Genomic DNA, 16,480 nt, shown 5'->3' with positions numbered 1-16,480 from the left:
ACCAGCTGCAGCGATGCTGGGAATGATTCTGGGAACGTGTAAGGTGCATCAAATCAAGGCTCCTCTAATACAGGGAATATAAAACTAACCAAGATTAAACGAAGAGCTTCAGTGTGAACTAAATAGAGATGTTTAGGCTTCAAACTCAGCAGAAATTCATTCTTTTTTTCTCTCCATCACTCCAAGGAGGAAAACCAGTGATTTCTATGTGACTTCTATATCGATGTATTGTCACCATATCTGGTTAATGAGGGTGTTTCTGACTGTAAATGGCCATGAACGATACGAGCAGATGATGTAGAACATGTGGGATTTATCAACAGATGATTACTATCTAACGTGTATAAAACTGGCTTCACGCGCTGGATCTGGTAAAATGATCAAAGTCTGACCATATTTTAACTTGGTAAAAAGAAATAATAAACTAACCACAATTTTGGTGGAGGAAATATGATTTAAACCACACAAACGTTGGGCTTTTTTCCAGCTGGTTAGAGCTCATAATGATTATAAGAACATAAAATAAAAAGTGGGCCCAAGACGGAGCTCCTGGAAACATCCTGCACTGATGTTTATATGTGTGGTTTTAGCATAAAGAAATGAATTAAAACTTTCCATTACTTGATTAAGTAAAGGTATATAAAACGTCAGATTATAATTTTTGGCATGTGTTGTACTTTTTCTTTTCTCCATAACTTCATGTATCATCGCCTTTAGGCTGCATCATTTGTCTCTGTTTCTCTTCATTTTTTGCTCCTAATTGAATTTATTCTTTCTCTTTACTTACTTCATTTCAACTTTTGCTGGCTTTTGCAGACAATCTGCTGTTTTAATCAGTGAAAATGTATAAAAAATTTCAACACACATTTATTTAAATGTCCTTTGGTCATCTGAATGTGGCATGGCTCAGGGGTTTTATTTGGTTTTACTTCTGTTGCTTTGTTTTCATTGTCTTTGAGTCTTGTGTTTGGATTTTCTGTTTTATTTTGGAGTCTTTTGTCTTGTGTAATCTGTTTTGCTTCTTGTTCATCAGCACACCTGGTTTAATTTTCCCGTTTGCTTCACCTGCTCTTCGTTAGCTGTCCTCAGTGTATATATACCCTTTGGTTTCAGCCACTCTTTGCCAGGTCATCGTAGTGTTTCCCCAAGGTTGTCTTTACTTTGACTTTTTCAGTCCACTCTGTTTTTGGTTGGTGTTCGTGTATCCTGCTGCAGCTGGGGTTTTGTTTTTAGCCTATTAAACCTGCATCTGCCTGCCCCCTGCCTTTCAGTCCTGTATCTGTGTCCTCCCACCTCATCTCCTGTTGTTACTGTACTGTATGTGGTACATAGATTCACAATTGTACATAAAAATACAGGAACCTTTGTGTATTGAATAAATGCAGCAAAGTTTTTAACATCCAGTCATTAAAACAGTATTTAGTGGGCATGACAGTTTATTTTACAACCTAATTTTAAAAAGTGTAAAATCTTTAAAAAACAATGCAGTGATTTGCAAATCTCTTCAAGTCATGTTTTATTACCAATACAACATAAATAACATGTCAAATGTTGAAAATTAGACATTTTTATTCACATTGGAATCTGATGGCAGCAACACGTCTGTAAAAAGTAGTTCCAGTGTGATGTTTACCATTGTGTGGCATCCCCTCTATACGAAATAGAAAATTTAAAGTGAGCTAATATTTTCCATGAAATGGTGAATTGTCTCTGTTTTAACATTTTTAGCCAAATTAGCATTAACATGGAAGAAGCTTGATTAATATTCCCTGGACAGGTTGTTTTCACTCAGGTTTTTAACAGAGATCTAGATAAATACAATTTCAATGCATCTTTATTGATAATGAAGTAGACAGTGTTTAACAGCGACTGTAGTCCATCATAATCATAATTCCTGAACTGACATTATTTTAATACATGTAAAGCTGTTCTGGCTCATACCTGAGGTCAGGTAAACAACTGAATAATCTAATTTGTATACGTGTGTGTGTGTGTATTATGCCACACCGAACTGATCTGACTCTCAGCTCTGTTTGGCTAATTGGAGCATAGCCTGTTTATTTTCACACCAGTGACTTTCACCATGGGAGAGGAGGATGGAGGAGGGGAAGATGGAGGAGGGAAAAGACATGAGGGGGAATTTTTGACCCTTTAGGCTCAGAATACTCCACCCCTAACTGATTTGTAAAAATCAATAAAACCAAAATGAAACCAAGTCTGACAGATTGAAGTCATCAACAGAATCTGGTAAATTTTTTAATCTGATTTTACATAAAATCTGTTTACTGAAATTTTTTCTAGCAGTGTTTCTGGATGTGAATGTTCCCTGAAACATTTGGATCAGAAGGACCTCCTGATCAATCTTTGACGTTAAATCTAACTACAGTGAGGCTGGAGGAGCATCCATCTGCTGCTCTGCTTCCAGGGTCCTCTCTGCACATCTCTTTGCTCATTTTTCCAGTTTCATTGTCTTCCCACACATTCCAATATGCTGTAAATAAAAATCTGTAGATGAGAGTAAAGACATGCTCAGTGTGTAAGCTCCCTCCCTCCATCACCTCCCCCTTGTATCGCCTCCTTCCTCAGTCATGGTGCCTTGTTTTCAGGTCTCCTGGATGCAGACCGGGAACCGCAGATCAGGGACAGAGAGGGAGGAGGAGGTGTTGAAGAGGAAGACGGGGGAGGAAGGTGTGTCCTCCCACAGTTGCCAGCAGCAACCCCTCTGCCACTCACAACCTCAAGCCCCTCCCCTTCCCCTTCCACTTCCTTGTCCCCCTCCCCCCCACCACGGATGGGGAGGAGGAGGAAAGAGGGAGAGGTGGTATCAGTGGATGCTGCAGAAGCAGTATCAGGAGCTAGAGGAGCATTGCTCATCCCTCCTCCCAGCCTCCCCCCTCTTTACTCCAGAACCACACAAGCTCCAAAGGAAGAGGCAGCTGGCCGCGGAGGCTTGAACAGACGAGAGGCTCCCTTCCCCGGCTGTGGCCCCCGCCCAGGCCCCCTCCCCGGCTCTGGATTCCCCGTTTCTTCCATGGAGCCTCTACCCACCCAGGGACAGACTCTACGGCACTACACTGCCTCCCGACCACGGCCACGACGCACACACACACAGCCCCCCTCCTGCAGGCCTCAGGTAAGAACACACACACCAACTACACCACACACACTAACTATAAAACACACACCCTCTCCAGTAAAAGGTAGAAAGCAGACTGAAATGATAAGCAGAGGTGAATTTGTAAACAGAACATCCATCTATCCATCTTCCTCTTCCTGCCTCAGCTGCTGTAGTAATAATGGAAGCCATCTTTATCTGTGCATTCTCCTGCTCCATGTAGTCATGCTCAGTGTATGTGTGTGTGTGTGTTGGTGTGTTTACGGAGTGGTGTTCCCTGGGTTTTTCCCAGTACTGACCCCCCCCAACTAGAGCCACAAAATACTTTTGGCTTCATTCACCAATATCTTCTTACAAATCTTTATAAATCTGTTCTTAAGTTGTATTTAGGATTTTTTTTATGAAAGCCATCCATCAGATGTGCTCATAAACTGCAAAATTGTTCACATTGAATGATTAATGAATGCTGATCTCTCTGTGAGTTGCAAGTAAATGCCCAAAAAATGCCCATAAAAAGTCCAGACTGAAGGGCCGTGTGCAGACACAGACAGATCCCAGAATTCCAAAAGAAGGAACGAAAATGGATAATAATAATAATGAAAATTTCAGACTCATAGAAGTAAAGTCTGATGTAATAATCACTGATGGATGTTCCTCCATCTGACATATTCAGCTTGCATCCATTGCCTTTGCTGTACTGGGGCATTCCAATATGGTACAGCTCTGTACTGGGATGCTCCTAGGACCCCATTGAGGTGGCGGGAGGGAGGAGGATGATGTTTGGCTTCTTCCCACAGTCCAAAGACATGCATGTTAGGTTGATTTAAGTCTCTAAATTCTCCAAAGGAGTGAGTGTGACCCTGAGGGAGTGTTCAGATAGGGTAGACAGGAAATCAGACACAGGAACAGTTTTGTTTGTTTGTTTTTTGTGTCATCATAGACGACGAAGGAGAAGTGGAAAATCACAAGATTCTCCACTTCTCCTGTGATTTCGTGATCTCGCGGTGGACTGCACTCGCGGGCGCTCCACACCTGACACGCTGCCGGTATTAAATGCCGTGCCACACAGGTAGGAACAAAACTGTGGCGCAGCCGAAACGTGATGCACACACACCAGGTATAATTCTGGTGTAAGAACAACACAATTTAGCAGAGCGCCACAGCAATGCGCTTCTGGGACGCTTCTGATACATGTTGCGGCGCACCTGGTGGAAACCAAACCACTGACTAAAACGGCTGCGAACAGCAGCAGAGGCCACAACGCAGCCGTAACGTGGCCTGGTGGAAATGAGGGGTTAAGGTGTTTATATCTGGACTGAATTATAATACTGATCATGAAGATTTGTTAAAACACAGTTTAGTTTATGATTTGTGGAACCTGTATTCTGTTTTTGAAAAATAAATATCAGGCTCATTTAATATATTTTTTGTTTTCATGTTGACAGAATCAAACACCTGGAGCGATGTTCATGCTACAGACATACAGAATTATGTCCTTTAAAAAATGTCAGAACGCATCTAAATTAAGTGATGCTGTTTGCAAAAACGTTTTTCAGTGACAGTTTTTTTTTTGTTTTTTGCCAAAGCAGCAGCTAATAGAAATCCTTTCACAAAGCTTCTCTGCGGCTTCACACTCAAATGATTCAACATAAAACATTTATGTTGCCACAAAAAGCCGTTCCACAGAGACGCTGCTTTAAACCTCTACAGGAAGCATGCGGAGCTCTTACTCAGACTGAACTTAAGATCTACAGGACATAGAGGATATGATCCACATATACACTAAACTGACATCAGGATCTTTGCTTTAGATTGTAGTTAGGCATGACAAGTTCAGAGATCAGAACTGTGAAGCTTCCTTCCTGTTGAGGTTTTACAGGGTTCTTTTACATGGAACAAGTTTCAGTTTCAGCTTTACAAAACCATTTCATAAGCAAAGATAATGTTCATAAGTTCAACTCATTTGAAATAGAATCAGTCAAATTCATTATTCTCTAAATTAGTCCAGTTCATTATTATTGTATTAATGGTATTTCAGTTCAGACAATATTGTCATGGCAACCACATAAAATCTTTTTGATTCAATCATCTATCCTGAGCTGCACGAGGAGACAGTGGAGAGGAAAACCTCCATCAGAACCAGAGCCGGAAAGAAAACCGCGATCAGAACTAAACCCAGGAAAGAAAACCGCGATCAGAACTAAACCCAGGAAAGAAAACCGCGATCAGAACCAGGATGGATGGCCATTTGTCTGGACCAGCTGGGGTGGAGATGACAGGACACAGACATGAACATTTCCCTGCAGCGTGTATTAGAACGTCTACGGAGACTGGGGTCCTCTGTCAGCTGAAAGACAGAAAATAAATGAATGAAGTGGTTAGAAAAAAGTCCATGAAAAATTGAAAACGTAATCAATCTCTGACGAAATAGCAGGAGATTTGACCTCATCACCAGTTTCTTTGTGTTGTTTTGGAGGAAAGTGAGAAGAAAACAGATGACATGCACCAACAAAGCTCTGAGGTGATGTGGACATCCTGTGAAGATTAAGTCCACTTACAGAAGATGGTTCTGAGAGGTTGTTTATGGAGTGATAGCTCTTATAGCTGAGATAATAGAAAAGGATGTGGAAAAGCTGCTTTAATGTTTACATCCATCCTGAAACATCCATCCATCCTCCTCCTCTATCAGTGTTGATGAAGCAGCAGTCAACTAAATATTACATCATTAGAGAACATTTAGGATTCAGAAATAATAAGAAATAGTAGTTCTTTGGAATATTAATATAATCAAGAATATTATAAATCAATGTGATTTAAATTGTGTAGTATTATTTAACTGTAGAACTGTTAAAAAAGACAGTAATATGCCAGCATCAGTCATGAAGACGTATAAAACATGTACACTTGTACAGCCCCACCTCCAATTCCAAAAAGTTGGGATGCTGTGTAAATTGTAAAAAAATAATTTATCCTAATCAATCCATATTTTATTCCCAATAGAGCATTAAGTGAGGAGAGCGGTTCCTGTAGTTTTAGGAAAGGAATGTTGTTCCATTCTGGTCTGATGCAGGATTCTAGCTGCTCTACAGTCCTGGACCTTTGTTTCTGAACTTTTGCTTTCATGATGCTCCAAATGTTTTTATTGATGAATCATCTGGACTGCAGGCAGGCCAGTTGAGCCCCGGACTCTTCTCTTGTGACGCCATGCTGTTGTGATGGATGCAGGATGTAGTTCGCCATTGTCTTGCTGAAATCTGCAAGGTCTTCTCTGAAAGAAATGTCTGGATGGGAGCAGATGTTTCTCCCATTGCTTGCCGTCTTGTCCCCTGCACATAGACTTCTGATGATATTATACAATATAGATGGTGGGAACTTCAAAGTCTTCACAGCTTTACATTGAGGAACATTTTCAGAAATTGTTCCACAATTTTTAGATCCAGTTTGTCTCAGATTGGTGAAGCTCTGTCTATCTTTACATCTGAGAGACTCTGCCTCTCTGAAATGTTCTTTCTATACCCGGTCATGTTACTGACCTGTTGCCAGTAACCCTAATTAGCTGTCAAACGGTCCTCCAGCTGTTATCGATTTGTGCCAGTTATGTTTCCAGCCTTTTGTTGCCCTTCCCCCCCTTTTTGTACAGGTGTGTAGCCACCATCAGATTCTATAGAACTACAGGAATAAAATATGGGTTGATGCGATTTACAAATGATTGCATTCTGCTTTTATTTATTTTACTCAGTGTCTCAACTTTTTTGGAAACACATGAAGTTGTACTCAAAAGTAGTGTGAAAGGTGACTTTGACACACTGGACGTTCAGGAGTCCATCAGCTGGATCAGCTTTATGTCACAGAAATGTTCCAGAAAAAAAAAATCAGACTCCTGTGCTTTATCATTTCAATAGGGAGATCTCCTCAAGCCAGATTTGATCTGCAAGAGTTGAATCAGAAACAGTTTTGTTTGGTTATTTGACTCAAATACCTCATTGTGGTGGAGTGATAACATGAATAAAGTAAGGAGAAGGATAGGACCCCCTCAAAGTCTAGACACTTTTGGAGAATGAGCAGATAGGAGGTCACAGATACTTCTGATGAGACTCCTCTGGGATCAGGAAGAGATGGAGATGATGAGGAGGGGGGACATAAGATAAAGAATACCTGATAAAGATAAAGAATTAGGATCAGATTGATAAGGAAGATGATTGGAGCAGAGCTGTGATGACAGAGTTCAGGATCTGACAGCGTGGTAACATAGAAGTGATGAAGCTCAGCCAGAAAAAAGTTGTGCTTGTTTCAGTTCAGTTTTCCTTATCACTGGTGTGTTACCTGTGAAGGAAGCAGCTGTTCAGTCTGGACTTTTCTCTCAGTGCTCCTCATAAAACACCTGAAGTAGTAACATGATGTTTCTGCAGCTCTTCAGTGGGCACTTTGTGTTGTATGAGCACCCACAACATGGCTGTATGGGTGGAAACAGCCCTGTGTATGTACATACGTGATGCTGTGATGAGAGAGAGGAAGGCGAGGAGAACGGTTGTGTGATAGAGAAACATGCTGGCATGAGGTACGTGGGGACAGGTGGCCGTTAGGGAGGAGGCCCAGAATGAGAGAGAAGCACATTATTTTCATTGGGCCATAAAGAGCTAAAAGATGCTGATAAATGCTGCAGTCGTCAACAGGAAGCGCTCCACTGTTACTGCAGCTCTCAGATATGAAGCATGTCCATCATACATTCACTGTAGCCTCCAACATGGGACCATGGGGAGAGCCAGAATACACCCTAGGCCAGTTCAATTCAATTGAATTTGTTAGTTCAGTTCATCTTTATTTGTTTTTTACTAATTCACAAAAAGTCATCTGAAAAGTTATAGTGTGTAAGAATTACTGACATTTAGTCGTAAAGATTGGTATAGCTCAGAATGTACATTGGTTGTCAGTGGCCAAAATTTTTCCAGAAGTAAATGTTTTGATCTATGAGTGGGTCCAGTGGCCTCAAGTGCAGCGATGACTGCACCACAGGTAACTACATCAACAGTGTGTACATGTCTACTGTCTTCATCTATGGTCCTTTTTAAGGCGTTACTTATCCCAAATGGTTCTCTAACACCTGACCGAAAGCTGGTACTGCAGTTTTAAAGCTTCACACACGGAGTTGTTTGTTCATTCAGAGACACCAAAGTAAAAATGGTAGCACAGATACAGCAGCTGCCATGTATGCGGACCCATGGATAGTAGATATAAATGGTTCATTTTAAAAGAATAAAAACATAACAGTTCTTTTAGTAAAGTGATTAGATACCAATAGAAACACAGTTTTTAATAACGATGCCTTACATTTTTTTTGTCATTGACCTTTGATTTTTTTTCACACACACAGCACCTTTAAGGCTCTTTTAAAAGTCTAATTCTTCGTACTCCAATTATAATCCAACTAAAACAAATCCTCCTCATAAAGTTGTTTACAGTATTTTCAGCATTTTTGATCAATCTGTAAAAATGTGTGACATTTCCGTTTTTAGCAGCTATCTGAATGCAGACAAAAACACAGCAAGCAAGGAGAAGGTTGGTAGTTTAAGCTCTGACCAGGGTAAAGGCAGACACAAACGCAGGCAGCAGTTTAAGAAGATTTAATCCAGAAAGGTCAGCAGCATGAATGCAGGAGCATGGAAACAAGACTACACAAAGACAAGGGTGAACTGACGGTATAAGTAGCAATGTGGACAGGTGTTGTTCATGAGGCTGACTTTTGATCACAGGTGGCATCCAAGATGGCAGAGGCAGATGACTCATGGGTAGTGTAGTCCGAACCAGGGATCAGTAGACAGGGGAAGATGAGCACACTGGTGGAGGAGGCGCAGACATGACACGTAGAGAAACAAACTTTACATAAACAGATTGTAGAAGATGATGTGAGGGTGTTTGTGCAAAAACAAAGAAAAAGCAGAAAAAAAAGATTAAAAGACACAATTAAAACACAATTGTCAGGAGTGACGAACAAAAGGAAAGCAGGAATGTTGAAAAATAAACCGACATGTGGAAAACTGCCACAGGAAGCTGAATCAACAGAGGTCCACCAAAGAGGGATTTTTTAAATATATAAAACAGGAAAATACAATAAACCTTGTTATTAAAACTTGTTATTATCCATCCATTCAACCGAGTCAGAGGGCAGCAGTCTGAGCAGAGACCCACATACCTCCCTCTCCCCAACATCCTCCTCCTGTTCTTCTAAAGGGACACTGAGAAGCTTCCAAGCCATCAGAGAAATATTATCTCTACAGCGAGGGTTGAGCCTGCCCTTGACCCAGGAATCACCCAAAACTCGTCTTAACTAGATTCCCAAACCACTTCAGTTCAGCTACAAACCCTCCCCTGATGACTGAACTCCTCACCCTGTCCCTCAGGGTCAGCCATCTTTAGAGGAAGCTCATTTCTACTGATCAGTCTCAGGATTTTATTCAGTCACCAGCGAAAGCTGATGACCACTGGTGAGAGCTGAACATAGATCCAATAGTAACTCGATAGCTTTACCTTTCGGCTCTTTTCACCACAACAACACAGATCAACATCACTGCAGACGCTGACCCAGTCCACCTGTCTTCTGTATTCTGCCCCCATGCATGAACAAACTCCTACTTAAACTAAAGCAGTGACTTGCTGTAAACCTGGGCCTGAATTTTTCAGCCTTTTGTAGAAACTGGCCTAAATTCTATTCTACAAATAAAAATTAGAAAGGTCATAGGTACAAAAAGAATACAGATTTATAAAACGTATGGGGGCCAGTCATATGCACCTTTGTAAGTAATCAGTCTGCTCATGCCTGTTCATGGTCATTTGTATTTAGAAATGCCCTCATATACCATATATAGACACAACACATCCCTTTAGAAGTCATTCGGAAATCACCTGTGATTCTCCCTGAGAAAAATAATTAATTTCTTCTGAGTTCGAAGACAACCAAACACCTCTGTTTAGTTCACTCATTCAAGTTCAGTTAATGTTTGTTTTTTGTTTTTTTTAAATGCATGACTTGCTAAGGTTGAACTGCAGCAGATAAATATTATTTAACAATATGCTGAAACAATAGACTGCAAAAATAAGTTAAACTGAGAATGAATAAACTGCAGTGAGAAATGAGTTCAGTAAGTGATTCTAGATTAGGGTCTCTGTCAGTTGTTTTTTTTTTTTTAGCAAAAAAGATATTGTTAAATCAAGGAAAATATATTTTTTCAAAAGCATTATAGCACACAGATGAAGCTTATCTGCAGCTGGAGAAGGACAGAACCAACAGAACTTCCACCTTTTGGATTTTGCATTTGTGAAAATGTTTGGTTAACCTCCTTGGTTTTAAATGTTTTGTAGGGAAAAGTTGACATGACTAACATACAGTTCAGCATCATTGCTAGATCTCTTTTGATCTAATTTTGAATTAGAAATAAATATATTTTAGTTCAGACACAACACATCCAGCATGGATGGTGTTGCTAATGCTGCTCTGTGACGGTCAGGGAATGTCAAACCTGTCTTCTCTGTCGTGTCATTGACCAAATCCCCACTTGGATAGTAGTTCATATAACTTTCCAACCCAGATCCCAAATCACAGCAAAGGTCGAACAGGATCTCTTTCAGGAAGCAGCATCTGATCAGAGATGATCTCAGTGAAAAGATCAGTTGATCGTCTAATGTTACCCACTCACAGCAAAGTTTGAAATATTTGATAAATTTAGTCAGATCAATGATGCTCATTTCTCACTGGTCTGCGTCAGGGTCCCTTTCCGTCTGCTCAGAGAGGTCTTATGTTCAGTTGAGTCTTTTAATTTTTTTCAGTTTATAAACCTTTGTCTTAGCTCTGGGTGTTTCCCACTCCTTGAAGCATGTTACATTGCCAGCTCTTTTTAAGAAGAAAAGTTTGGATCAATCGGTTTTAGCTTATTTTAGATCCATTTTTTAACCCTTTATCTTCAAGGTTTTAGAGAGTGCTGTTCTATCTACAAGAATTTTTCAAAAATGCCTAATGTCTGTGTATGGTTTCAGTCTGGTTTTAGGCCTCTGCATAGCACTGAAGCGGCTCTTACAAAAGTTTTAAGGATCTTATACTAGACCTTGATTCTGGTTATTATGCCATTTTATTTCTCCTGGACTTGACAGTGGCCTTCAACACAACACATACAATTCTTTTATTGTGCATAGAGCACTGTGTTGGCACTGTTTTAAAGTGGTTTCAATCCCACCTTACAAACAGATTCTTTTCTGTTTAAATGGAGCAGTTGCCCTCCTCATTGGCCTTTCTGACCTGTGGGATGCCCCAGGGGTCAGTTCTGGGTCCACTGCTGTTTTCACTACCCCTGGAATTAATATTTAGGAAGCATAAAATTCCCTTCCATTGCTTTTGTCTCTTGTACCATCAGGGAGGAGCAGGAGAGGAGAGCTGGAAATGCCCTAACCATTGTCTTGTAGTGCCTTAACTATTTTGCAATTGATTTTAATGATGCATTTAATTATTTATTGCTACTTTTTTATGTTTTTATTTGATGATTCTATTGATTCTCTGTCTGATTATCTATCTATCTATCTATCTATCTATCTATCTATCTATCTATCTATCTATCTATCTATCTATCTATCTATCTATCTATCTATCTATCTATCTATCTATCTATCTTTCTTTCTTTCTTTCTTTCTTTCTTTCTTTCTTATGCATGCATTCCATCCATTATCTGTGCCACTTTGTCCATTAAGGGTTGCAGGGAAGCTGGAGCCTAACCCATAATTTTAGCAGGTGAGATGCAGGACAGGTCACCAGTCCATCGCAGGACCCTGCATGCATTCAATAGGGAAAAAAAAAGTCTAAACTAAATTCTTAGGTAAACTCACTTCTGAAATTCTCATCAGCTAAAAGGAAAAATCTGCTTAACGTCCAGAGCAAAGAGGTTATTCTCAGATTCACAGATTGAACTTTTTAAAAAACCTTTTTGATGTCTTTGATTTGCTGTAGAATATCACATTAACGGTCTGAGTATTAGTGGATGATAATTAAAAGCAAGGATCTATAACAGCTTGATTATACATCCTTGCTTCTTTGATGCACATTAGAGATAATTTGTGCATTAGCACCTCCCCAAATGTATCAGACTTTCTGAACAAACCAAGTCCCCCCCACAGAAGCCAAAGTCCTTCCACACACTAGCTTTTATTGCAGAAGGTACCAGTTGGATTCCACGTTCAGCCATCATGTCTATTGTGTGCATGCCACAGATGGTCTGGGAGCTGCACGTCCACAATTTCCTGTTCTGCTTATTCCGTTTGTCAACATTGTGTTATTAATTAATAATTACAATTAATTCAGAATTGTCCACATTGTGATGCATCCCCCAGCCCTAGTAAACATGTCAGAAACATGTGAACCTTTTTTTTTTTAAACAAAGCTGCAGTTCCAGCTTTTATTGTAAGTAAAGTTCTGCAAACTGGGTTTGACCCAGTTAGAATTCTGCCTACTGTCTCAGTGCTCCTGAGCTGGAGCTGCTTTGTGCTCAGTCCGGATTAGAAAAGTCCATTTCATGACTCACTTCTCAGATAATGAGTAATGACTACGATTCTTTACATTTCCTCAACATGCCAGTGTTGATCTGTTGGATGAAAATCTGTCAGTAGAAGCCATGACGGCAAAGTGACTGAAACACGTTCATGTTTCAGTTTGAGATGACTGTGACATGGTATGATTTAGAAAATGATGGTGGTCTCACATAGAGAAAATCAGCAGCACATTTGTGGAGATGATGCTCAGTGTAAATATTAATCAGCAGCAACCTGCTAAACCAGGCAGGACAGAGCCACATTTTCATCAGAGATCAGGACTCACCACCTCTGGAAACATGTTTCCAATCTTCCGGTTTTAATGTTGTAGCTAACCGTAACACCCAGTGTGGCCTATCTGCTTCAAGGTTTGGTCTGTTATGTGGTTAGAGATGCTCTTCTGCATACCTGCATCAAAACATGAGTCACAGTTTTCCTGTCAGCTCAAATCACTTCTTCCCTAAATTCTCTAAAAAACAAAAATAAAACAGCAAGCCACATTTCATACCATCTTCTGTCATGTTATTCTCTGTATTATCTGTGCATCCTAACAGCAGAGTATCAACAATTTCTGAAGCTGGTCTGAGACCAATATCAATGTTTTATTTAATATCTCTTAAATCAGGAGTCTGGTTTTTGTACTTCATCACTTCCTGGCAGACATATGTGTCTTAACGCTGACCTTTGATTGGCTGATTGGTAAGTGTATGTAATGTGTTTTGTGTTTCCTTCCAGTCTATCCTTACATTGTCAACAAGAGGATGTACATGAGTCTGGTCATTAATAATATTATATTTTCAGTTGAGGTCATTTGTAAAGCTCGGTACACACATAAAGATTATCGGGCTGTTTTTCTCCTGATTTTGCCCCTTCCCAACCAAGGACCGCAAACACCCGACTAACTTACGTCTTATATGATTATCCTATAAGATTATCATTTGGTCATTAAGAGTGAATTCATCCCGACAGTTGGCTCTAAAACGGGTCGATGTTGACAATCGGAAGTATTGAACATGTTCAATATTGACGACCAAACATTCTTCATGTGTGGAAAACCTCCTGAATTGTGATGTGGAACGGAATGTAGCCAATCAGAAAGCGAGCTGACTGGGGAGCAATGAAGGATATAAAGTCCATGTTCACCCTGTCTCTAGTCTGTTGTTATCAGCTCTGGATAGTTCTGTTAACAATAGTTGCAGAACCACCATCATTACTTCATGTTGTGTTGTGTTTTCTGGATGTTGCCATGGTTCTTCTTCATTTTTCTGGTTGTTGCTATGTTTCTTCTTCTTCATTTTTGTTAGAGCACGTTTAAACAAACATGATTTCTGACTTGGAAGACTAGATTCTAGATCTGTTGCAGGACAATCGTTATGTGTGTGTGTTGTACGATCAACACTGTTAAATGCCAGATTTTTTTCCTTTCCTCATCTGTGTACCAGCCTGAAGTAGGGCTGCTCCACTCTGACTGCGTGATGTCATTCAGTGGGAGGAGTTTATCTATGTTTATTCAGTTAAAATGATGCTGGTAGTCAGCGTGTGATTGACAGAAAACATTCACCAAATTCAGATTCAGCAGGTTTTGATGAAGCCCCTGTGGTCTCAGGCTTAACTTTTCTTATCTAATCAGTCTGTTATATTTGGTTTTCACTAACATGGATGGGGCTTATGAATCAAAATCTTCTGACAATTGAGTTTTCTAACTTCCTTAAACCTGTAAAGGACTGAAATTTACACCGCTGATGGATGACATCTCTTCAGCAGTAGTCAGAATTCAGTCACTCTTTATCAATATGTAAACAATATGATGCACAAGTTTGTACAAGTTTGCCTGCAAATAATATCAGACATTATTTTAACACAAGATACCACAGACATAACACATTGATCAGTGTTTACATGTTAAATAATTAGTCCTGTTCTGTTTCTTCCAGGAGCCAGAGTCCAAGGAAGAGCATGAGGGAAGTGAAGCGATGGGCAGAGTGGATGAAGGAGTAGAGGAATTCTTCACCAAGAAAATAATCCCTGATTATGCACTGTGAGTTCAACCAACACACACACACTAACACACTCTAGCAAATATGAACTCAACAAAAAAGATAACTTCAGTGAATTATCAGTGATGTCCAACTTCCCTCTGGGTGGTTATCCTCAGAAAGTCCACAAACCTGTTTGTTTTTTCCAACACGTTTATTTTTCTCATGCTTTTTTTTTTTTTTACTACATTTGTTGGCAGCTACAGAAAGGCTGAGAGACTAAGTTAATATATTAATAAAGAGTCAGTAGATATCTGCATTGCATCATTGGATCTGTAGGATGGTGTGTTGTTGGACTCATCCTTCTCAAGAAACTCTGGAAACTTTAACTCCTGTCAGACACAAACATTCCCTGTGATTAGGAGAGTTTTGATGTCACCTCCAATCAAGTCCGGATTACAAACACGTTGCATGTTGAAGCTGGTGATACCGTCCACTGTCTCTGACTGCGAGTCAGACTGAAGTCTCTATTTTCAGCAGGTCTTCATTCATCTTCATTCTTTTTCTGTAAAACTGGATCTGTTCATCTCTTGTCCTTCAGGAAGGGATTCCAGATTATTCAGACACGTTTTTGGTTTCGTGTTGGAATATGACTTTTTGTTTGATGTCAGAGACATGAAGCAACCATCTCATGCCAACTGAGTAAATCAGGAACTGATCTTGAACCTTAACCTCCGTTCACAGTTCCAGTTTCCTGAACATAGCATGACGATTGTCTTCTATAAGCAGATTTTATCACTGAGTAGTTAAAACCAACAAAAAGTGAACATATAACTAGTTCAAGCACCAGCACATGACAGGAAGTGGGAGGAGACAGGACGGGTGGTTGAAGGTTGAGGAGTCGCCTTCATCCTCTGACTCCTGCTCAGTAAGCTTTGTCTTCTCCCAGAGGAATGTTTTCATCTCTGTTCCCTCAAAGCTGATGGTTTCTGTTTGCAAATTAAAATAACAAGAACTTTATTAATCCCCTGGGGGAAATTATTATCTTGTTGAAGATCTACAATAGAAATAATTAACACTCAGTCAAGTCTTGTTCTGGAGGGTGGTGTCTGCTCTCAGGAATGACTTCCTGTGTTTAGGCAGACCTGAAGAAGCCTCTGACTGAACTGTTGTTTCCTCAATGTGTAATGTAGTGGATGTGAATAATTTTCCATCATGTTCAGCAACTTGTGCAGCATTCTTCTTTGGACAATCAGCTCCAGCTACCCCAGATCAGTCCCCAGAACAGAACCAGAACTTCTGGACCAGTTTGTTCAATTTCTTTAAGTCTCTGGTTTTGGTGCTGCTGACCCAACAGATGCTGCAAAGCTGACTGAACTCTCCGCCACAGACTGATCTCAGCTTTCTCCAGAAGTAGAGTCTGGTCCATCCTTTCTGTGTTTTATTTCCAGTCTAGTCTTTTGTCCAGCTGAACTCCAAGATACTTGTACTCCTCCACCACCTCCGCCTCTTCTCCCAGGATGCAAACAGTGTTTTGTTTACTTCTGGTCCGCCTGACGTCAACAATCATCTCTTTTGTTTAGTTTGTGTTCATGATGGGGTGATGGTTTCTGCTCCATCTCACAAACTGACTGACCAGTTCTCTGTACTCAGCTTCTCGTCCATCACTGATACATCCCACAACTGCAGAGTAATCAGAGTATTTCTGCAGATAACAGGACTCAGAGTTGTACTGGAAGTCTGAGGTGTACAGTGTGAAGAGAAATGGTGAGAGTACCGTCCCTTGTGGTGCTCCAGTGCTGCTGACCACCATCCCAGACAC

The 16,480-nt window shown here is 40.3% G+C and overlaps 1 protein-coding gene across 1 annotated transcript in view; it reads left to right on the top strand.

Moving 5' to 3' along the window:
• The window catches only part of carmil2 (capping protein regulator and myosin 1 linker 2), a 66,302-nt gene that overhangs the window by 29,036 nt on the left and 20,786 nt on the right, over window positions 1-16,480 (top strand). The window contains exons 31-32 of the mRNA XM_041997703.1: window positions 2,607-3,133; window positions 14,617-14,720. Coding sequence (XP_041853637.1) covers window positions 2,607-3,133; window positions 14,617-14,720 — 631 coding nt within the window. The remainder of the gene's footprint in view (window positions 1-2,606; window positions 3,134-14,616; window positions 14,721-16,480) is intronic.

Source organism: Melanotaenia boesemani, chromosome 10 (genome assembly GCF_017639745.1).
Source record: "Melanotaenia boesemani isolate fMelBoe1 chromosome 10, fMelBoe1.pri, whole genome shotgun sequence".
NCBI classification, from domain to species: domain Eukaryota; kingdom Metazoa; phylum Chordata; class Actinopteri; order Atheriniformes; family Melanotaeniidae; genus Melanotaenia; species Melanotaenia boesemani.
This window is presented reverse-complemented; position numbering and strand designations above follow the sequence as displayed.